Here is a 24,376-nt window from a genome sequence, read left to right as displayed (position 1 = left end):
TAAATAGCGTAAAGAGGAATAATTAATTTAATTTTATAGTCAAGAAAACATACACATCCTAGGGGGAGGAAGGGAATAGAATTGGAATTGATTCAAGGATTTCATGAATAATTTAATGACGGTTTTATTATATTTGTATATTAGCTGGGAGGGTGGGGAAAATTTCATTATACAGTAGTATTTGTAAGTTTTCTTGCGCTTATTATGTAATGTGCAAATGTGTGAATCATTTATTGCGCATTAGTAGTGTGAAAAATAGTTACCTGATAATATATAGATTAGTCTAACGATTGTGTTCTGGATGAGCTACAGTTTGTGGATAAGAAAGGTGTTGATTCCAAGGTAGGCGGAGTTGCAATAGTCCAGTTGAGGTAATACCATCATCTGAACGATCATAGTAAAGAGCAGGACTTGGGTGTGATTGTAGGTGATGATCTTAAGGTGGCCAAACAGGTTGAAAAGATGATGGTGAAAGCTAGAAGGATGCTAGGTTGCATAGGGAGAGGTATGGCCAGTAGGAAAAAGGAGGAATTGATGTCTCTGTATAAGACTTTGGTGAGACCTCATTTAGAATATTGTGTACAATTCTGGAGGCCGCACCTTCAAAAAGATATAAAAAGGATTGAGTCGGTCCAGAGGAAGGCTACTAAAATGGTGTGTGGTCTTTATCATAAGGCATATGGGCACAGACTTAAAGATCTCACTCTGTATACTTTGGAGGAAAGACGGGAGAGGGGAGATATGATAGAGACATTTAATCTAATCCAGTCCTTAGCTTTATATATCGGGCCTTTCCCAAAATGGACTCAATCCGGTTCACAAAGTTAACTCAAAGGGTAAGAGAAAATAATTAAATACCTATGTGATGTAAATCCACATGAGGCGAGTCTCTTTCATTTGGAAGCTCTGGAATGAGATGGCATAGGATGAAGTTAAGAGGTGGCAGGCTCTGGAGTAATCGGAGCAAATACTTTTTTATGGAATGGGTGGTAGATGCGTGGAACAGACTTTCGGAAGAAGTGGTAGAGACAGACATTGTGTCTAAATTCAAGAAGGTGTGCAATAGACACATGGGATCTCTTAAAGAGAGGAAGATGGAATTGTTACTGCGGATGGGCAGACTGAATGGGCCATTTGGTCTTTATCTGCAATCATGTTTCTATGTTTCCTCAGTAAGAAAGAGACCTCTTTTGTGGTAACAGAAATGAACTCTGTCTAGCATCTTCATCTCACTCCTGTCTGGATTATCTGATGTACTGTCAATGTTCACTTTTCAGTAAAGCATTTATCATACTAAGAATATGAAAATGACTTCACTTCAGTGTGAATTTTCTGGTGTGTTTTGAGGTTACTCATCTGAGTAAAACTTTTACCACACTCAGTACATTTAAATGGTTTCACTCCAGTGTGAATTCTCTGGTGTGCTCTATGGTGTGTTGCAAGTTTTGATTTATCAGTAAAACTTTTAGCACATTCAGTACATGTATATGGTTTCACTCCAGTGTGAATTCTCTGGTGTCTTATGAGGTTACTCATCTGATTAAAGCTTTTACCACACTCAGTACATGTAAATGGTTTCACTCCAGTGTGAATTCTCTGGTGTACTGTGAGTTTTGTCTTATCACGAAAGCTTTTACCACAATTAGTACATGTAAATGGTTTCACTCCAGTGTGAATTATCTTGTGTTTTCTCATTGATGCCTTCTCAAGAAAGCTTTTACCACACTCAGTACATGTAAATGGCTTCACTCCTGTGTGAATTCTCTGGTGTATTGTGAGGGTTCCCTTCACACAAAAGCTTTTATCACATTCAGTACATGGATATGGTTTTACTAAAGTGTGAATTCTCTTATGTTTTGACAGTAATGTCCTAACACGAAATCTTTTATCACACTCAGAACATGTAAATGGTTTCACTCCAGTGTGAATTCTCTGGTGTCCTGTGAGTTTTCTCTTATCACGAAAGCTTTTACCACAATCAGTACATGTAAATGGTTTCACTCCAGTGTGAATTCTCTGGTGTACTGTGAGTGTTGTCTTATCACGAAAGCTTTTACCACACTCACTACATGTAAATGGTTTTACACCTGTGTGAATTCTCTGGTGTACTGTGAGTTTTGTCTTATCACGAAAGCCTTTACCACACTCAGTACATGTAAGTGGTTTCACTCCAGTGTGAATTCTCTGGTGGTTTTTGAGGTTACTTATATGAGTAAAACTTTTACCACACTCAGTACATGTAAATGGTTTCACTCCAGTGTGAATTCTCTGGTGTGCTATGAGTGTTCGCTTATCACAAAAGCTTTTACCACACTCAGTACATGTAAATCGTTTCTCTCCACTGTGAATTCTCTGGTGTGCTATGAGTGATCGCTTATCACAAAAGCTTTTACCACACTCGGTACATATACATGGTCTCACTCCAGTGTGGATACTCTGATGTATTGTCAGGCTTCCCTTCTGACTAAAGCTTTTACCACACTCAGTACATGTAAATGGCTTCACTCCTGTATGAATTCTCTGGTGTATTGTCAGTGATTTCTTCAGAGAAAAGCTTTTACCACACTCAGTACACGTAAATGGTTTCACTCCAGTGTGAATTCTCTGGTGTTCCGTGAGTGTTGTCTTATCACGAAAGCTTTTACCACACTCAGTACATGTAAATGGTTTCACACCTGTGTGAATTCTCTGGTGTACTGTGAGATTTCTCTTCTCACGAAAGCTTCTACCACACTCAGTACATGTAAATGGTTTCACTCCAGTGTGAATTCTCTGGTGGTTTTTGAGGTTACTTATATGAGTAAAACTTTTACCACACTCAATACATGTAAATGGCTTCACTCCTGTATGAATTCTCTGGTGTATTGTCAGTGATTTCTTCAGAGAAAAGCTTTTACCACACTCAGTACATGTAAATGGTTTCACTCCAGTGTGAATTCTCTGGTGTGCTATGAGTGTTCTCTTATCACAAAAGCTTTTACCACACTCAGTACATGTAAATGGTTTCTCTCCAGTGTGAATACTCTGGTGTGCTATGAGTGTTCGCTTATCACAAAAGCTTTTACCACACTCAGTACATGTAAATGGTTTAACTCCAGTGTGAATTCTCTGGTGTGTTCTAAGGTGTTCTGTACGATTAAAGCATTTATAGCACTCAGTACATGTAAATGGCTTTGTTCCCCTGGGGATTTTTTCTGCTGTTCTGTGGTTCCCTTTGCAAGAAGTGCTTTTACCACTGACAGCACAAGTATATAATCTCCCATTTTTCTCCATTTCCTGATATTCTGCGATATTTGCCATTCTGTAAATTATTTCTTCAGATTTACAAGATTCACCAGTTTCAGTCTTTTTATGATCTGTAAATGCTTCTCCTTGACTGAAGCTTTTCTCACATTCGGTATTTAAAACTGATCTCTCTCCCGGGTGAAATTTTGTTTTTCTTGTGAAGCTCTCGTCCTGGTTTATATTTTTTTTACAACCAAGATATGAAGATATTCTCTTGTCAGTATTTGTTTTTTGGCATTTTGTAATGTTTCCTATATTGAAAATGTTTTCCCCATATTCGATACTTGTACACATTCTAGTTCCTTTATTATTTTTCCTGTGTTGCATTTGCTCTTTCTTGCTGTTGAAACTTTTCCCACAGTCCGTACATGTAGATGATCTCTCTTCAGTATCAGATCTCTGATGTGGTTTCAGAATTGAACGATCACTGAGGAATATCTCACATACATCACAGGAACATCTTTGATCTCTCATCTGGTCCGTCTGGTCTTCCTCTGTCTGTGTGATCTTGAGCAGAGCTGACTCTCCTGGTAAATATTTTGGATTTTGATTTTTTTCCTTCTCTCCCCAGTTCTCTTTCTCTCCTTCTGATAACATCTTTACTCCTTCAGGCTTCTCACTGAGCTTCCAGGGATTATTTTTAGGGTCATCTTTTTCTAAATCAAAAAATAGCATTGTATATTATTGTAGGAGTAAAACCTTTGAACAAGTTCAGTAATACAAAACCCCTTTGTAAATTTACCACCCACTCACTGTTCAGAAAACAACATTTCCAAGCTGATCAGTACCAGAGATGCAAATAAGAGTGTGTGATCATATTCAAGTCAATATTTAAAAGTGCTTTTTTGGTCTTTCCACATAGGTATAAGAAAATCCATGCTGAGTCCAGCCCAAGCTCCATCAAGTCCAGCATCCTGTGTCCAACCGTAGCCCCTCCGATCACAAGTGCCAGGCAGATCCATAGAGCAAATCCAGTTCCTGAGATGAGCAATGGCTCTCCTAAGTCTATCTGACTAAAAATCTTTTTATGGACTTTTCCTCCAGAAACTTGTTCTAACCTTTTTTGAACCCTTCTATATATATTTTTTCTTTTTATTTATCAAATTTTTCATACAATTCTTCAAGAACAGTAAAGGATAAAGATATACATCAAAAGAAAAAAAAGAAAATATATCATAAGTATCTAATATAAATCTTTCTAGCCCACATTAATTTGGGGGGAGCCACCATAAGATCAAATACAATTAAAGGAAATAAGATATCAATCTTGAGAAAAGATTGAACTATAATTATAAATAAAAAGCCAACTTAAGAAAACAGAAATCTTCCCCCAAGTTATATCATTTTAGTTTTTCGCTTCTTATTCTCAGATTCCTTTTAAAGATCAGTGAATAACTAGTTTACTTTGGGGTCCTTTTATCAAGCTTTGGTAGGGATTTAAGACGCAATGGGGGTTAGCGCATGATGAAATGTCCGACACGCTAACCCCACTAGTGCGGCTTGATAAAAGGACCCCTTTATCTTTCTCTTGTTCACGAAAACTTAACAATTGCTGAGCTGTGTGGGGTCCCAAAAAGTAAATTCCTTCTCTTGTATTTTGATTATACACTTACAAGGAAATTTTAGGAAAAAAAACTAGCGGCCTGAGCTAAAACCCTAAGTTTTAAGGGAAGAAATTCCTTCCTTCGCATTTGGGTAGCTCTAGCCACATCTGGGAATATCAATAGAGTATCACCACAGAATTTTGTTGTTTTGATTTTGAAATATAATTTCAGGAGTAAATTTTTATCTAATTCATCAAAAGAGTAGCCCTAGTTTTAATGACATCTTGGGAATCTTCCAGGAAGTGAGTTAAATCGAACTCAGCAGAAACTAAAAGTTTTCCTGATCTGATTTTACTTTTTTTTTTCTGTGGTATATAATAACAATTTTGTATAGAAAAGTTTCTGAATTTGTTAAACCTAATATCTCTTTCAAATATTTTTGTAATAAAATCTCTGGAGATATCGAGTGCGTCATGGGAAAATTAACAAATCGGAGATTTCTTGAGCGTGACAAATTCTCCATAATTTCCAGTTTTGAATGAATTACACAGACATCCTTAACTGCAGAGGTCGTTGTCTGTGTTTCAACCAACATTAATCTTTTATCTACCAAGTCTCCTACTTCTTTCCAACTTTGACTGAGAAATCTGAGGAGTGTTTAACAACTGATCTTAATAAGCTTTCCACAAATCCTCCTTTGGTTCCTCTGAGGTACACCGATTATCATCCCTTGAATCCAATAAAGTTAATGCTTTAGGTAATGACATATGTTGTAATTTGGATAAAGTTATTGACTTTCGGGGTTCCTCAGAAGTTTCGCTAGGGGTTACTATAGGCTCCCCATCATCGGATAATGGTGGAAGGGGTGGAGTCCTTTCAAGTGGACTTAAAGATGCACCCGAAACGGAAGCATACTCTTGGGTAACTTATGAGGGAGTCACTGGTATTAAGTGGTGGTCCATAGGGCCGGCTGCGGCAGGGGTGGAGCTTTTGTGTTTAGCTTTTCCTTTACCCATCAATATATTCACACAAAAATTTTTTGGATCTTACCCAAAGATGGTCTACCCTCTCAACACCTCCTGATTCCTCGTGGCTCCCAAGGGGCAGGGCGTGCCCCTTAGGGCATGCCCTGCGGTCATGCCTTGCAGCTGCAGCAGTTTTTCACACAGAGGGGGGGACCCCGATGACGTCACTGGAAGTTTTGGTGTAAATGTAAAACAGTGTTTGACAGTTGAAAATTGCCGGTTATGGGGTGGAATCCTCCCAATCTTCTTTAATATCAGCTGATTGGAGGAAAATCGGGCATGAGGGAACGCCCCGTAATGTGAGCGGCTTGACGTTGAAGTTACGTAAGGTGGGGTTATGTGATACAATGCCAGGAGCTCATGAGAAGAGAGGGGAACTGGAATTGTGTACTGAAGAATGGCCTGCAGTGATGTTTTTTGGAAAAAAAAAAAACCAAACTCAGACATTTTATTCACTACTTTTATTTTAAGTTTTATTTTAAGTTGATTATTTATATAAAGTGTCTATTTAGAGGTTGAAAGATAAATTTTATGGGTCAAAACTAATGGATTTATTATTGTTTATGAGTTCATGTTCAATTCTCCGAAGTTAATAGATAAAATAATATCATATTCTATATTATATTATTTTATTGAATTGTTAAACTGAGGCTCAGGTTAGAAAATGTATTAATGTCTATAATTAGTTTCTATTATGGGTAGAATTGAATTCTGTAATATTTGGGAAGGTAAAGGGGGGATATGATTTTAAAGTAAGGAATATGAGTTTCTTATTTCCAATAATATTGTTTAGAGGGTATTGCTTTGATTCTGATGATCATATTATAATTAAAGGAACTTGATAGGGGACTAATTTTAGTCATTAGATATAAATTTTTGAGATGGGTTCAAGATAGAGAATTTGTTAGACATAAGCTGGAAGTATAATATTTGTACTGTTTGTAATTGGATTTATGAGTTTATATTGAAGTGTTATATTAATATATGAATTCATATCATTTATCATATTAATGGATATGGATTCAAAAATAAAAAGGGGAGTAATTTATTTCAAACACTACTGTTCTGAGGATATTGAGAGTGTGATAATGGAGTCTAAGGTGGAAATTATTATGAGAATATTATTTAGTCTCTTGGGATGGGTTTAGGATAAAGGTTTTGTCAGATATTTAATGCTTTTAAATGGAGTGCGGATATAAAAGGGTAAAGGTCATCTTTAAGGATAAATTCCTTTTGAGAACGACAGGAGTTGCTGTTCAACTAATTTTGAGAAATTGGAAAAACTGGGACAGGTTAAATTACAATTTTGGGTGGGAATCTTTATGGCATATTTTTAAAATGGAACGGATGTTGGCTGTACAGCAAGGGAATTATAAAACATTTTGGGTGTTTAATTGCTTTGCATTACGACTGAAACTCAATAAAGTAGGTGTTCATGAGGTACCTTGTCAAAGGCTTTTTGGAAGTCCAGGTATATGATGTCTATGGGGTCTCCTCTGTCCATCCGTTTGTTAATTCCCTTAAAAAAGTACAATAAGTTAGTTAGGCACGATCTCCCCCTGCAGAAACCATGTTGGCTGGATATCAGAAGTTCGTTTCTTTCAAAATGTTCATCGATGCTTTCTTTTATCAGTGCTTCCGCCTTTTTCCCCGGAACCGAGGTCTGTAGTTTCCCGGGTCTCCTCTTGATCCCTTTTTAAAAATGGGTGTAACGTTGGCTATCTTCCAATCCTCCGGGATCACGCCTGTTTTCAGGGATAGGTTGCAAATTTGCTGCAGTAGTTCCGCTATCTCCTCCTTTAGTTCCTTCAGAACCCTTGGTTGGATTCCATCCGGCCCCGGGGATTTGTCAGTTTTTAGTTTTTCTATCTGCCTGCGCACATCTTTAAGACTCACTTCCATGGATGTTAATTTTTCTTCTTGACTTTTCCATTGAAGAATTGCTCAGGTTCCGGTATGTTGGTTGTGTCTTCGTTTGTAAATACAGACGAAAAGAACATGTTAAGCCTTCCCCCTACTTCTTTCTCCTCCATCACCACTCCCTTCCTTTCTCCGTCATCCAGCGGTCCCACCTCCTCCCTAGACGTTTACTTCCCTTTAACATATCTAAAGAACGATTTGAAATTTCGTGCTTCCCTGGCTAGTCTCTCTTCATACTCTCTTTTGGCTTTTCGAACCACATGGTGACATTCTTTTTGATACCTCCTGTGCTCATTCCAGTTCCCCTCAGTTTTGTCCTTTTTCCATTTCCTGAATGAATTTTTCTTATTGCCTATCGCTTCCTTCACTATTTTAGTTATCCACGCCGGGTCTTTTGTTCGACTCTTTTTGCACCCATTTCTGAATCTGGGGATATACAGATTTTGCGCCTCGCTCACCGTGTCCTTGAAAAAGTCCAGGCATGTTCTACCGTTTGCCATTTTTTGGAAGTTTTCCTAAGTTTTTTCCTTACCATATCCCTCATTGCTTCGTAGTTTCCTTTCCTGAAGTTAAAAGTTGTCGCTATGGTTCTCTTCCCTTTCGGTATTCCTACCTCCACCTTGAACTTGATCATGTTATGATCGCTGTTTCCCAACGGTCCCACTACTTCTACTTCCTTTGCAGGTCCCGCTAACCCATTTAGGATTAGATCTAGAGTGGCATTTCCTCTCTTTGGTTCTCTAACAAGCAATCTTGTATAGCCTCCACGAATCCTGTCTCCCTAGCGCATTTTGATCTTCGAAGACTCCAGTCTATCCCGGGGTAGTTGAAGTCTTCCATAATAACCGTGTTACCGCATTTGCATTCTCGCTTCATCTCGGCTTCCATTTCTTCATCGATATCTCCGGACTGCCCAGGTGGACGATAGAATAGGCCCATCTTTATTTCAGGACCTTTCCTTCCCGGTATTTTAACCCATAGTGATTCCAGCCTGTTTGTCGTCTCTGCTGTGTCCATTCTTGTCAATTGTATGCTTTCTTTTATGTATAGGGCTATTCCACCTCCTTTTTGCCCTGACCTATCTTGGCGATAAAGCTTGTACCCCGGCAGTGCTGTATCCCATTTGCTTTCCTCATTCCACCATGTTTCAGAGATTCCAATGATGTCTATGTCCTCTGCGTTGGCCATGGCTTCTAATTCCCCCATTTTATTTCTTAGGCTCCTTGCATTAGTATATATGCAATTCAGATCCTGGAATTTTGTTGTCTTCATTTCCTCTCCCTGTGCTGCTGTCTGTAGTGTCTTCTCTTTTACTACAATCTTTCTAACCTCTCCTTCTGGGTTAGCCGACTCCTGTAATTTGTCTCTTGTTTTTTCCCAGCCTTGTTTCCCCTCAGACCACCACAAATGGCTACCAGGACACCCAAGGCAGAGACATCAAAATTCTGCGTTAGGAGGGTCTCCAACTTACGCTCCTCAGAGTCCCGTAAGGCAAAAACATCCTCTACGGGCATCGTATGCCGCTTAGCAATAGCTGAGACCACAGCGTCCACCACTGGTGACTTAAAAGTATCCTGATTCCGCTCCAGGATGGGATACAGATGAGCCATGGAGCGCACAAACCGTAAAGGCACCTCCGGCATCTTCCAATGCACCAGGACAATATCACGAATATCCTGATGTATGGGAAAGGAGAGGGATGCAGTGTGGGTCCACCACTCGAGAGGTCTCCTGTGGCACCACCTCACAGCTCCACACTTAGGAGAGCTGCTCAATCAAAAAAGACTTTTCCTCTCTCTGTTAAATCCTAACTCACGTTTGCGGTCTAACACCAGCTTTGGCAGGATACATGTTTCAAATCTGACATATTGTAATCACAAAACAGAAAATATAATTAGTTTTTCTACCTTTTGTTGTTTGGTCATTATTCAAATCTTGTTAGTCTCAGGCTCTGGTTGTCTTCTGATAACTTGCTTGCCAGGGTCTCCTTCTTTCTTCTTTCTCCATGCTAACCATCCATCTGCCATCTCTGTCCTCCCCTTCCGTTTCCCTTCCCTCCCCAGGAGATCTGCCATCTTTCCTTTTTTTTGTCTCCATGCACAGATCCACCTTTTCTTAACTATCCTTTCATCCAGCATCTCTCCCTCCTTCCCCACCACTCCAGGGTCCACCATCTCTCCCTTTCTTTTCCTAACTACCCTCCTATCCAGTATCTCTATCCCCTCCACACCATCCCATGTGTCCAACTTCTCTCCCTTTCTGTTCCTTCCCTCCCTAAATCCCATTGTCCATCATCTCTCTCCCTCTCCTCTATTTTCAGACCCATTATTTCTTCCCCCCCCCCAAATCTGGTATATGCACGTCTCTTTGAACCCCCCTTCCCTCCCTCCCTCCATGCACTTCTACACCAGGGCCGCCCTCCCCTATAGGTCTGTCCCCCATGAAGGTGACATGTATGTCCTGGACATATGGATGATTCAACTGGACTCTACAGACCTAGATTTTCACTTGTGTATGCTGGACACCCTGCTGGAAACTACAGACATATTTTCCTATAGCCAGGCCCAGACTGTTTGCAATGCTAACAATGATGTTCTTGTTTCCCTGCTGGGAGAATATCCCTTCAATGTTATGCTGATCTGTTATCACTGCTATATGAGTTCATAGACTTCATATGCCAGACACCCTACAAAGCCATAAAACTTTTATAATGAGCAAGGAGCTTTGCTCATGTGGGTGTAACGAGATGAAAGAACTTGGTACCAAACCATGGGTTTGCTGTCTCCCAACCAAGCTATGGGAACCAGACAGCTGGATTGTGGAAAGGCTATCTCGTTGCCAACTTTTCATCTTACAAGGACACCAACTCGAATATGCAATGAATTGTAACACCTCTAATTAGCAGCTGCATGTCTCCGTGCTGAAAGAATAAAGTTCAGCAACAGTTCTCTGTTTCTGTAAGGCCCCCCCTTTTACTGGGGGGGTGTGTGGAGGTGAGAGAGAGGCGTGGACGAAAGGAAGGAGTTAGTTATACAATATTTTTTATACCAATAGGGAATTACATAACCAGAATTCGGGGATGGACTTTCTTGGAACAAAGGAAGAATTGCTCTGTATAAAAAACACGTGTATTCTAGGTAAAGCCAGAGAGATTCACTTACTTATGCTACGGGGAACTGCTAGCCCCTTGCTAAGCATATGGGTGCAAATTCTTCTCTCCATTGCATATTCTGAACTGACAATACATTTTTTAGATATGTCTTTGCTGCTGTAATACTGTAAGTTTTTATACTAACAATAAACAAATATTGTCTGTTTTGGAAGATACAATGCCGTCTTGTAGTTATTCCAATGAGGTAAACTAAGCAGCCTTTTATCTCAAAGGTCTGCACCTCCCCCTGAAGGCCTGAACCCCACCCCTAAAGGCCTGTGTCACCATCCCTGAAGGCCTGTTTCCCCCATTGAAGTAAAATAACTTATAGCATGGCAATAATAAACCTTAGATAAGTAAAGCCTTAAAAGAGCACTTATCTTTCTATGTGAGATAAAGCGGCAGGAAATTAATTCTGCTCACGCCCCGCTTTATCTCACATAGAAAGATAAGTACTCTTTTAAGGCTTTACTTATCTAAGGCTTATTATTGCCTGTTTTGCACATTTTTCAACTGCAATTTGCACAAAAATAATTGCTATTTGCACTGCTTGGATATACGGTATAAAAAGTTTAAAAGAAAAAGTTATAATTTTAGAAATTTAAATTATTGAGTAGATGAATTTTGACGAAATAAGTCATTCATAGAAATTTTACAAAAATTTTAAAATAATAACATGAAGGTTTTTTAAATCCATGAAAGATATCCACACCCAGTTCCTTAAAGGAATGATAACATTATGATCCTTGGAGTGGCAATTCTGAGATCTTTTCCTTCATTTAATATTATTATTTAATAAGAAGTTCTCTCTTCAATTATATTAACGTTTTTGTGGATTTGGTTAATCTGTGGTTAATTTCTCTCTCTCTGCTTCCCCACCACCGCAGCAACAGGACCAGTCGAGGCGAATACAGCGACTGCACAATGACCGGCCTAGAAGTCTTCCCCCCAACGTCAATTCTGACGTCAGAGAGGAAGTTTTCGGACAGCCAGACAGCGATTGGCGGCCTGGAACTTCCACTCCGACCTCAGAAAAAGGGACAAAATTACATGGAAAATGGGGAAAGCAGAACAGACACAACTGCATCCATGTGTGCAGAAGGAAAAAACTGTAGAGGGCACTAAACTGAACAGTAAATAGACCAGCGGCAGAGTGAAAAATCCGGAATGGATTCCTTCTGCAACCATGCGGCTAAAGGGAAATAACCCTACTGTCACCTATTGCACTGGAACAGAAAATCAGTAACTCAGCCCTGTGTCTGCAGAAAATGCAGTCCTTACCTAGAGACTTCAGGATCTCATAATTCTCCTTCATCACCTCCCGGTGAAGCTCCTTCTGCCCTTCATCTAAATACTCCCACTCCTCCTGGGAGAAGGCGACGGTGATGTCCTCAAACGTCACCTGCTTCTGAAACATAAACCAGAAACTCACTCAGGGACACGAGGAAACACTCCGAACGCATTAGAGTTCAGCTGGATGTACTCTTCTGATAGCTTTGCTTTGGCACTGTAAGTTTGCAGGCTCAGGGTTCTAAGCTGGAGGTCAAACTAGCTGACCTTTCCTGCTCTGGGCCTCTCAAAGACTGGTATTGTCATGGTAACAGTGTCTTTTAGGCTCCCGTAAATCTTATATATGTAAAACATTTGAAATGAAATACAAATCATTCTCTCACACATCATTCATAGGGATCCCTTCACACACAACACGGTTTATTGCATTCATAAGATACATATAACTATCTCTATTCAAAAATGTGAAACCCTATATCTTCCACAAGCCAGACTGAGAGGTCTGCTATTAATTAGAGCCATGAAATCAAGGCGGGAAACTGCACAAAGATGCAGAGAGGACAGAGAGAGACAGAAAACAAGATGGCGTCATTAATACCTCTATGTATATATTATATATACAGTTGCGTACCTAGGGTATGTGGCACTCGGGGACCATAATTTTTTGACACTCCCCCATGTAAAAAAATATTTTTTGTAATAACCATGAAACTGAATAAATGGTCATAATAGAAACAAGCAGTGAAAATTTTCTTTTATTGAACCTCATATATGTAACCATTATTCCAAACATAACATAAATTATGTCTGAATTGTCATGACATCAGAAGTACATATGGAGTAGTTGCAGGTGATGCTTGGGACAGTTCTGATTGTGTTAGTTCGGTTTTATGTGTTTTTTGAATAGAAGGGTTTTTATTTCTTTTTTGAAGGTTTTGTAGTTTGTGGTCGAGGTCAATAGGTTGTAGAGTTGGGGGTTGAGTGTTGCAGCTTGAAAGGCTAGGAGGTTGTCGAACAGTTTTTTTTTCTTTTGACGTTTTTGGTTGGAGGGTGTGTGAATGGTGTGTGAGTTCTCCTATGTCTGGTTGAGGTGGATTGAATTATTTAGCTGAAGAAATTAGTTACCCCCCCCCCCCCAATTCCACACACATTAATTCTCTTCCATTTTTGTTCCCATTATAAAAAACACTGATAAGTTCCCAGAAAAAAAATACATTAAAATAAGAAGTGAAAACAAAGGCCCCTACAGATGAGAACATAACATAAGAATAGCCTAACTGGGTCAGACCAATGGTCCATCATGCCCAGTAGCCCATTCTCATGGTAGCCAATCCAGGACACTAATACCTGGTCAAAACCCAAAGAGTAGCAACATTCCATGCTACCGATCCAGGGCAAGCAGATGTTTCCCCCATGTCTTAATAACAGACTGTGAACTTTTCCTCCAGGAATTTGTCCAAACCTTTCTTAAAACCAGCTACGCTATCTGCTTTTACCATAACTTCTGGCCACTTCATTTTTAAGCTGAGATCTTTCCTTCCAAACAGAGACTTTGCTAGATGTCAAATACAGCACAAGGTAACTTCACACGGACTTAGCTGTGCAGAAAATGTGAATCTCCTCATACACCCATCATATAGTGCAAAAATGTGCAAAGGTCTGGTTTTTTCTTTCGATCACTACATAGACTAATGCCACACAAGCAGCGCTGTTACAAACATATTCTGTAGGTCAGTGCTAAGGTTAACAAAGTTTCCTTCCTTGGACCAGAAGGAGATACTGACAAACCACTGTAAGAGATCCCAAAACAACTACCCAGGAACAACACCCAAAGATCCACTCAGTGTGTGAACCAGTTGAGTGGAGTGGACTAACTGGGGGGTGGAAATGGGCCCGGAGTTTACTCAGCAGAATTTCCCAGACCACCTCTTCCTCTCAACACATTGACACGCTGCTGCTGCCACCACCACTAGGAACACCTCACCGGGTAGGCCAGCAATGCTATAAACTTTATAAAACACATTATTATATTTTCTTATAAAGCACATATTTTAACTGAACTCTCTGACATCCTCAGCCTTTCCATTCATAAAAATAGAAGGAAGAAAAGTTCCCATTTCCTGCTGTCTCATGTCCCTGGCCTATACAATATTTTTCTTCTGCAGACCCTTCAAAAGTTTGACCAAATCCTTATTTCACTTGCATTATAAAGTACTGAGGACGCCATTTTTCCCCAATCCCAGGTCCTAAAGTCTAAGACAGTAGTGCAACCTAGTGCTACCAGATTCAGGAAAAAAAATTTCGATTCGATTCAGCCTATTGAATTGGTTTATCGATTCGATTTTCCTGCACAATTGGGTGTTTTTTTCAAACATCCTGGTGGGTTTATTTTACAGCTTTTTAACCCCCTCCCCCCCTTTGGCTTCTCCTAACCACATTGGCGCTGTGGTGTAAATAAAATAAAGAAACAAAAGGACTTTTCCTCTCTCTGTTAAATCCTAGCTCACGTTTGCGGTCTAACACCAGCTCTGGCAGGATACACATTTCAAATCTGACATATTGTGATCAAAAAACAGAAAATAAAATTAGTTTTTCTACCTTTTTGTTGTCAGGTTATTTTTCAAATCTTGTTGGTCCAAGGCTCTGGTTGTCTTCTGATAACTTGCTTGCCAGGGTCTCCTTCTTTCTTCTTTCTCCGTGCTAACCATCAGGCTTCCTGTGCTGCCCCCACCCATTTAAAAAAAGGTTCTTGGTGGTCTAAGAGACCCTTCCTAGCCCTCTCAGAAAATCCCTGGTGGTCTGGAGCAGTGTTTCTCAACTCGATTCTGGAGTCCCCCCTTCCAGTCAGGTTTTCAGGATAACCACAATGAATATGCATGAAAGAAATTTGCATACACGGCCTCCATTTCTTTCATGCATATTCATTGCGGATATCCTGAAAATCTGACTGGCAAGGGGCTATTCCAGGACCTAGTTGAGAAATACTGGTCTGGAGGACCCCTCCTGATCCTAAGACAGATGCCCTCCTGTTCTAGTGGACCCTGACCTACCTCCACTAAAAAACCCATAGACAAAGCTCTTTTCTGATGCTCTACACAAGTGGAGGAGCAAGAGGAGAGCTGCTGTATGCCAGATCCTGCTCCTCTGTTGTGCTGACATTGCTACAAATACTACTTATTTCTAGAGCAGCTACATTCTCTGTCCCTAGGGGGCTCCCAATCTACGTTTTTGAACCTGGGACAATAGAGGGTTAAGTGACTTGCCCAGAGTGAGGAGGAGATGCACTGGGAATTGAACTCAGGGTGTGCAGAATTCCCCCAGGAGAAAAATTATACACCTCACACTCACTTGTGACAAGAAACAGACAATAAGAGTGTCTTAAAGCAGAATGAACAGCTGCTGTGTGAGGGAAGGAGAATGAGGAAGAAGAGCCTGGGGACTGGATGAAGCAGTGCCAGGAAGCAGAAAGTGAGATTGTCCTAAAGCAGGAGGAGAATGAGGAAGAAGAGCCTGGGGAGTGGAGGGAGCAGTGCCAGGAAGCAGAAAGTGAGATTGTCCTAAAGCAGGAGGAGAATGAGGAAGAAGAGCCTGGGGAGTGGAGGGAGCAGTGCCAGGAAGCAGAAAGTGAGATTGTGCTAAAGCAGGAGGAGAATGAGGAAGAAGAGCCTGGGGAATAGAGGGAGCAGTGCCAGGAAGCAGAAAGTGAGATTGTCCTAAAGCAGGAGGAGAATGAGGAAGAAGAGCCTGGGGAGTGGAGGGAGCAGTGCCAGGAAGCAGAAAGTGAGATTGTCGTAATGTAGGAGGAGAATGAGGAAGAAGAGCCTGTGGAGTGGAGGGAGCAGTGCCAGGAAGCAGAAAGTGAGATTGTGCTAAAGCAGGAGGAGAATGAGGAAGAAGAACCCTGGGAGTGGATGGAGCAGTGCCAGGAAGCAGAAAGTGAGATTGTCCTAAAGCAGGAGGAGAATGAGGAAGAAGAGCCTGGGGAGTGGAGGAAGGAGAAAGTGAGATTGTCCTAAAGCAGGAGGAGAATGAGGAAGAAGAGCCTTGGAAGAGAAGGGAGCAGTGCCAGGCTCATGTCTTCCCTATTTTTGGTCCTATCATACACAACACATTACTTTCAGTCTATCCTCGGGTTTTTTACCGAAATCTTAGTGAGACCCATTGTCAAAGATCATTCAATTTCTGTAGAAGAAGTTTCAAACTCTAGGCCGATTGCGAATCTCCCATTTCTTGCCAAAGTAACTGAAAAAGTAGTATTTAATCAGATTTCATGAAGACACACATTCTGCAGCCAAATCAAACCATTCGACAGAGCATTCACTTTCAGTCTTACAACGACAATTTTGTACCAGTTGGATCACCACAAATCTGTCATATCTCTTGATCTTTCTGCAGCCTTCGACCCCAGAGACCATTCCCTACTCCTCAAGAGACTCCCTTCAATAGGAATCAGCAATCAGGTACGTAGCTGATTCCAAACCTACTTCTTGGAACGACCCGCTAAGGTTAATTTTAATAATTCTATCTCACCCTTGGTCAATCCATCGGATTTATCACCTACACTTATGGCAATGAAGGAGAAATTAGGTTCTTACCTGCTAATTTACTTTCTTTTAGCTCCTCCAGACCAGTAGAGGTTAATCTTTACGAATGGGTATATATCCAATCATGACCAGCAGGTGGAGACTGAAAACAAAACTGTGGGATAGTATATAATATACTCCCTTCCCTATTGCCCTCAGTCTGCCGAATAGCCAAGCAGACCCAAGAACTGGAAAACAGAAAGAAAACAATACTCCGAACAGGAGTAACAACTAACATACCCAAAGCTGTTGGAAAATGCAGAGGAGAAACACCAGAAGGAAAATGTCCCCACAGCTCGCCAGCTAAGCCAGCCGAGCCACAGCCGCTGTTCTTTAATTCTCCCCGGCCCTAGAAAAATACTAGAACCCGCAGCAAAAAACAAAACTGCCCACACAACAGCCCCAACACACCAATAACAGACAGGGTAGGGACCTCTACTGGTCTGGAGAAGCTAAAAGAAAGTATATTAGCAGGTAAGAACCTAATTTCTCATTCTTTAGCACTCTCCAGACCAGTAGAGGTTAATCTTTACGAATGGGACGTACCAAAACAGTCCCTCACACGGGCGGGACCCCCGAAGGGCTGACACCAGAACATGCACACCGAACACCGCGTCCTGACGCGCCAGAACATCTACCCGAAAGAGTCTGACAAAGGAATACAAGGAAGACCAAACCGCAGCCTTACAAATGTCCACTGGAGGCATGAGCGACGACAACCCAAGAAGCCGCCTGACCCCGAGTGGAAAGAGCTTTGAGAAACTCCGGAACGGGCTTCTGCCTCAGAAGAGAAGCGGAAGCAATAGTCTCCTTGATCCAGCCTGCAATAGTAGCCTTAGAAGCGCCAGCCCTCCTACGCGGACCAGTCAGAAGGACAAAGAGATGATCTAGAGAAGCTATACAAGATGGAAGATTAGCAGAGGTAAGAAACCTAATCTTTCATTCTTGTACAAGCTCTCTGAATGCTGAACAGATGGGATGTGCAAAGCTGTCCTAAAACGCAGGGAGGCCCGATGAGCCCGCCGCAAGAACAGAAACACCAAAGACCGTATCACCCATAGCTGCCATATCAAGCCTGGAAAACCTGAAAAAGGTATGAAGGGAAGGCCACAGGGCCTCCAGACAAGTCTCCACAGGCGAGACCGCATGAGATTCAGCCCACAAGGAAGACATTCCACAGGAGAGTGAGCCTCCACCCTAAGCCATATAGGCTGCGGAATTAGCCGCTCACATCCACACGAAAGAGAAGTCTCAGAAGCAGGCTGACCCCGACATGCGGGGCCCGCCAGGACAAACAAATGGGCCAACAGACATGACAATGAAGCCGACAGCACAGTGCGCAGCTACCGCTAAGAGAGCGAATAGAATGCTAGGTATAATCAAGAAAGGTATTGCAACCAGAACGAAAGAAGTTATCCTGCCGCTGTATCGGGCAATGGTGCGTCCACATCTTGAGTACTGCGTCCAGTATTGGTCTCCGTACCTTAAGAAGGATATGGCATTGCTCGAGAGAGTTCAGAGGAGAGCGACACGACTGATTAAGGGGATGGAAAGCCTTCCATACGCTGAGAGATTGGAAAAACTGGGACTCTTTTCCCTGGAAAAGAGAAGATTAAGAGGGGATATGATAGAGACTTACAAGATCATGAAGGGCATAGAGAGAGTAGAGAGGGACAGATTCTTCAAACTTTCAGAAAATAAAAAAACAAGAGGGCATTCGGAAAAGTTGAAAGGGGACAAATTCAAAACAAATGCTAGGAAGTTCTTCTTTACCCAACGTGTGGTGGACACCTGGAATACAATTCCAGAGGACGTTATAGGGCAGAGTACGGTACTGGGGTTTAAGAAAGGTTTGGACAAATTCCTGCTGGAAAAGGGGATAGAGGGGATAGAGGGGATAGATAGAAATTTACTGCACAGGTCCTGGACCTGTTGGGCCGCCGTGTGAGCGGACTGCTGGGCGCGATGTCTGACCCAGCGGAGGCATTTCTTATGTTCTTATGTTCTTAAGTCAGTAGTGGCCCCTAGGTATCTCAAAAGACGATGCCAGATAGCCTGAGACCGCAGAACACAGACCCGAGACGTGGAACCTGAAGGAACAAAGGCCGGCAATCGAACTCCCTGGTGTATGTGGAAAGAAGAAACCACTTTCGGAAAAAAAGAAGGCACAGTCCTCAAAATCACTGCCGACTCTGACACGGAGAAAAGCATCTCTGCACGACAAAGCCGGAAGCTCTGACATTAGCCGTGTAGAAGTGACCACCACCAGGAAGACGGTCTTAATGATAAGATCTTTCAGCGAGATCGTATCCAGGGGTTCATAGGGCGTTAGAGTCAGAGAGCGTAGGACCAAATTCAGGCTCCACAACGGGCAAGGCCGTCGTAAGGGAGGCCCCAGCCTCCCTGCAAGAACCGGACAACAGCCGAGTGAGAAGCTAGAGAACCCCTGAACGAAGAGGGACCCAAACTTGAGAGGCCTGCAAACTGAACACGTAGAGAGGAGTCTGCCAGACCCTACCTGAGGCCAGCCTGCAGGAAGTCCAGAACCGGAGCCAGTGACGAAACCAAAGAGTCCAACCGGAGCCCCACACACCAAGCCGAAAACACCCCCAGGCGTTCGTATAGGCCGAGACCGGTGATTTCCACTTGCATTGCAGGAGTGTGGCAATAACCGCAGAGCAATAACTCCTGGCCATCAAGGCTGTCCGCTCAAGCGCCAGGCTGCAGGACTAAAGCAGTCCAGATCTTGAAGTGCAAACTGACCCTACGTGAGGAATCGCCGATGGCGAGGAAGACGCAGACCATTCCCAGAGCTCAACCTCACAAGGTCTGCGTACCAATGTCGTCTGGGCCAGTGCGAAGCCACAAGGATCACCGGGCCCCTGTGCAAGGGGACACCAGGCGCAAAATCACCCTATCATGGACCACATAAGAAAAACGCACAGTAGGACCCCTGTGGGCCAAGATTGAACCAGAATGTCGAGTCTGACGCTGCCGACCTCTCGTCGACGGCTGAAGAATCTGTCCGCCTTCCTGTTCACTAGGACACCATCAGATCGAATGAGCGAAAACCAGCCCGGACAGGGACCATGCCCCCTTGTTCAGAGATTGACAACTGAGGAAGTCTTCCCGAATGTTGTCGACACCGGCCACATGAGCCGTGGATAAAGCCAAGTGATGACGTGCCACCCATGGAAAGAGCATCCGAGCCTTCAATCCCAGCTGGGGACTCTTTGCGACCCCTGACGGCAGACATAGGCAACAGCCGTCGCATTGGCTGAGAACACACAGACAGCCGTCCTGTGGAGATACAGTTGGGACCGTAGCGAAGCTAACCAATTGCTCGTAGCTCCGGCCAATCGATCGATCATCAGCTCTCTCTGACGCAGACCACTACCTGTCCAGCGGCCTTGTAGCGGGAAGGACATGCAAACTGCTCCCCAACCCCTCCATCCGAGGGCAAGGAGGTACGTTTGAACCACCGCTAAATCCACCCATGGCAGGACTAGGCGCATGGAAAATTCTGAAGCCATGGGATACAATTTAGCCATGGCCCTAGCGCACTTCAGGGGACCCTCATGGGCCCCCCAACCTCCAAGAGCATTTCAGCGTTCTGGGAATCCCCGAGACCCGCTAGGCTAGTCACGCAGCGAGACCCGTCTAATTGCAGTGCGACAGCAACGGCTTAGAAAGTGATGCAGGTACCACAACAATAGCGGGAAGTTGCTGCTGATGTTCAGGCATATCAGCAAGGATCAGATTGACATGCTGGAATCCAAAGGCTGTACAGACTGCCACACCGCAGTCTGAAAGGGAGACACGCGCATAGCCCGATTTCTCATGAAGGCCTGAGACAACATATCCACAATGTGCGGCAGAAAATAGTCCTCGGCGGCCTGAGCCAATCAGCGGGACTCAGATTTGAAATTGTTTGAAGATCGATGAGACTTTCCCTGGAATTGCGCCCTCGTTTATGCGACAATGACCTCCTCGCACAATTGCGGCATCCCAGACGCTGGAATCACAACTCTGGTGGCAACGGAGGAAGGCAAGTCCTTTCCGGAGTAGAGAGTTGCGCGGGCACAGAAATCCCACCCCTCTCCACCCGTCCCCGCCAAAGTCCCACCCGTCCCCGCGAGGAATCCCCTCCGTCCACGCCCGTCCCTATAAACCACAGAAAGTTATTTCATTTAATTATGCTACTGAATTAAAGGCTCTGGTAGAAACCCATTTAAAAATAAGCAAAAAGACTTTATTAATTTGGAAATATTAATTGGGAAGAATATATGCTTTGTAAACGGATTTCTACCAGAGCCTCTAATGTTTATAAATTTTTATCAACACAACTAATAAACTACTTTATCCTGAAGCAAAAAAAAAAAAAAGAATTTTTTTCCTACCTTTGTTGCCTGGTTTCTGCTTTCCTCATGTTCTCATTCAATTCCTTCCATCCACTGTCTCTCTTCTCTCTGCGTCTTCCATTTGCTCTGTTACTATGCCTCTCCCTTTCTCCCCCCTCCCAAATTGGTCTGGCATCCATCTTCTTCCCTCCGCTCCCCCCATAGTCTGGTATCTCTGTCTTCTTCCCTGCCAGCATCTTCTCCCCACTCTCTCTTCCCCATTTCCTTTCAGGGTCCTTCTCCCCCCATCTTCCCCATGTCCTGTCAGGCAGCATCCTTCTCCCCCCTCTGCCTTCCACATATGCTTTCAGTGTCCTTCTCCCCCATGTCCTTTCAGTGTCCTTCTCCCCCCCCGTCTGGATGTGCGTGCGCTGAAGGAAAATGGAGAGAGAGTGGGCTGAGGACACTGAAGGGAAATGGGGAAGAGAGAGTGGGGAGAAGATGCTGATTTATAAATTGATAATTGTACAGAATATTGTTTCTTTTCATACTTTAATATAATAAGTTCAGTATAAAACTATTCGAGGCTTGTGTGGATGGGATCAGATGGTTTGTGGGGACGGGGACCGAGCAAGTGGGCGGGGACGGAGACAAATTTCCCCCCGTGTCATTCTCTAGGCTCTGCCACGAATCGATTTCAACTACGTGTGGGCCAGCGAGGTGTCAGTCGGGTTGACGTAGCCGTCATAGCGCAAGCGGGCGTGGGGAATGGCTCTCAAAAGAAATCTTAATCGTTGTACTGCTCATCTATGGCTCTTTTGACTAATGAGTTTGCCTACTACTGGTCTAGGGCATCTTCCTTTCCTCAGTATTCTCGCAGTCCATCATCTTTCTTCTCCTTGCCTCACACCCATTCCTGTGCTTGCTCACCTGGCGTTGCTATAACCCTTCGGCCGTCGTCTGCGTCAATGAGAGAAAGCTTCCAGGACGTTGAAGGCAACGTTTTTAGTTCACTGATGCTGACAACGGCCGAAGAGTTACAAAAGCGCCGGGGGAGCAAACACAGGATCCTGTGGGGGAGCGGGAAGAGGAGGACTCCAGTTAGGTGCGTAGGGAGGGCTTGGGGGAGGCAACAGGACTCTGGATATGTGCGCGGAGGGGGGTGGGGGAGGGCGGGAGAGGCCTCCAGGTAGGTTGAGTTGCTGTAGGATTACTAGATATCTGGTTTCCCCAGACAAAATTTGTCTTTCCCATGTCCTTTCAGCGTCCTTCTCCCCCGTCTTCCCATGTCCTTTCAGCGTCCTTCTCCACCCCTTTGTCTACCCCATGTGCTTTCAGCATCCTTCTTCCCCCTCTGTCTTTCCCATGTGCTTTTAGCGTCCTTCTCCCCCCTCTGTCTTCCCCATGTGCTTTCAGCATCCTTCTCCACCCCTTTGTCTTCCCCATGTCCTTCAGCGTCCTTCTCCCCCCTCTGTCTTCCCCATGTCCTTCAGCGTCCTTCTCCCCCCTCTGTCTTCCCCATGTCCTTCAGCGTTCTTCTCCCCCCTCTGTCTTCCCCATGTTCTTCAGCGTTCTTCTCCCCCCTCTGTCTTCCCCATGTTCTTCAGCGTTCTTCTCCCCCCTCTGTCTTCCCCATGTCCTTCAGCGTTCTTCTCCCCCTCTGTCTTCCCCATGTCCTTCAGCGTTCTTCTCCCCCCTCTGTCTTCCCAATGTCCTTCAGCGTTCTTCTCCCCCTGTCTTCCCCATGTCCTTTCAGTGTCCTTCTCCCCCCCCTGTTTTCCCCATGTCCTTTCAGCGTCCTTCTCCCCCCCTGTCTTCCCCATGTCCTTTCAGCGTCCTTCTCCACCCCCCTGTCTTCCCCATGTCCTTTCAGCGTCCTTCTCCACACCTTTGTCTTCCCCATGTCCTTTCAGGGTCCTTCTCCCCCCTCTGTCTTCCCCATGTGCTTTGCTTCCCCATGTGCTTTGCTTAAGCCCTCCCTCCGACGTCAGCGCTGACATCGGGAAGACTTCCGTTCGGCTGTGTGCTGCGGCAGGGCAGGTAAGGAGAAGGAGACTAGCCTCCCAGCTCGAGTGCGATCCAACCCCTTGACCCTAGGGGGATTCCCGTGAACCTAGGGGGCGTCCCCACGGGATCCCTGCGACCCAAAGGGGGAACCCGCGGGATTCCTGTCATCCCCGTTCCCGTGCAGCTCTCTACTCCGGAGGAAGAAAGTGCGGAATCCACAAACCAGATATGCCCCCGACGGGCCTCGGCGTACAGAATATGCGACTGCGCAAGCGGAAGCCATCCACCAGATTTACAGCATGAATCCATGCCATCCTGTCCTGAGGTGGCCATCTGTGAAGTTTGGAGCAAAAACGAGGCTTCTAAGTCAAAAAAATATAGTTTTAAAAACTTTAAAGAAAATCCAAGATGGCCACCACGGGTGCCGATTTTGACATATAAATGGCCGTTAAACACAGAAAAACGCTAAAAATGGTGATTTTAGGATTTTACGGGTGGGGGGACATGCAGGGAAACCCCCCAAAACCCCAATATGAGGACCGCCCAAAATCGGCAAACTCTGTGACTCACAGACCCCACAGAGACATGTGCAAGCATAGGGAGATCCTACCTCAGGAGCTGATTAAACTGGAATTTCAGATCTTCTGGCCGCCTCAACTTCCCACCTCAGATCACGACCACCAGGACCCCTCAGGGAAATCAGGGAAGACACGCGGCGCGGTTCCGATCCCGGCGTACTACCCCTTTGCGGACGAACCAGGGGAGAGATGGCTCCCGAACCTGGAGACCCGATTCAATCTGCAGGCTGTCCAGAGGGCTTACTGCACTTTCAGGCTTACAGAGCACCCTCCAGAAGCAGACAAACATGAACATGTCTGCGATCTCCCACCGAATGATCACTAGACTAGAAAGTGAAAACAAATCAGAAGCAGAATTAACTGAGATGAAACCTAGCAGTGAAGCTGCAGGAACAAACTGAGCAAGACAGGAAGCTCCCGGGCAGGTAGCTAATAGCCATACAAGATCCCATCCGTTCAGCATCCATGTTCTTCTGCTTGGCATTGCCTGGCACTGCATCCCCTGCTGCCCACCTCCTGCCAGTCCCTCTCCTACCTGCTCAGCCATCCTCCTGCCCTTCTCCGCAGCTCCAGCTCCAGTATTGGCTCCTAATGGAGGGAAAAGAGACAAAGGCAGGAAAAAGAAGAGGGATCTGTATCTCCCCCCTTCACTC

At 44.0% G+C, this 24,376-nt stretch overlaps 2 protein-coding genes across 7 annotated transcripts in view; one reads left to right on the top strand and one right to left on the bottom strand.

The window, feature by feature from the left end:
- Window positions 1–24,376, top strand: part of LOC117354716 (zinc finger protein 721-like) — a 375,536-nt gene that overhangs the window by 146,209 nt on the left and 204,951 nt on the right. The window lies entirely within an intron of this gene.
- Window positions 1,028–24,376, bottom strand: LOC117354727 (zinc finger protein 271-like). Of its 6 annotated transcripts, none has more exons than XM_033932659.1 (3): window positions 24,259–24,306; window positions 12,207–12,330; window positions 1,028–3,941 (listed from the first exon to the last, which is right to left on the bottom strand). In XM_033932659.1, exons 1-3 carry the CDS (start codon window positions 24,268–24,270, stop codon window positions 1,294–1,296), a joined length of 2,784 nt encoding a protein of 927 aa, XP_033788550.1. In that variant the 5' UTR covers window positions 24,271–24,306; the 3' UTR covers window positions 1,028–1,293. The 6 variants fall into 6 exon arrangements, with proteins under 6 accessions (XP_033788550.1, XP_033788554.1, XP_033788552.1 ...); XM_033932663.1 differs by lacking the exon at window positions 24,259–24,306 and adding an exon at window positions 23,756–24,053; XM_033932661.1 differs by lacking the exon at window positions 24,259–24,306 and adding an exon at window positions 23,756–24,052 and having other exon boundaries at window positions 12,207–12,333.

The sequence above is a fragment of the Geotrypetes seraphini genome, chromosome 2 (genome assembly GCF_902459505.1).
Source record: "Geotrypetes seraphini chromosome 2, aGeoSer1.1, whole genome shotgun sequence".
NCBI classification, from domain to species: domain Eukaryota; kingdom Metazoa; phylum Chordata; class Amphibia; order Gymnophiona; family Dermophiidae; genus Geotrypetes; species Geotrypetes seraphini.
Note: the sequence above shows the minus strand (reverse complement) of the source record. Positions and strands in the feature narration are given on the sequence as shown.

What these genes read in the sequence shown, in the direction of transcription:
- LOC117354727 (XM_033932658.1), bottom strand. An exon ending in TGAGATCCTGAAGTCTCTAG is followed by an intron (nt 3,942 to 12,206) that starts GTAAGGACTGCA and finishes TTTTTGATTTAG; the next exon opens with AAAAAGATGACCCTAAAAAT.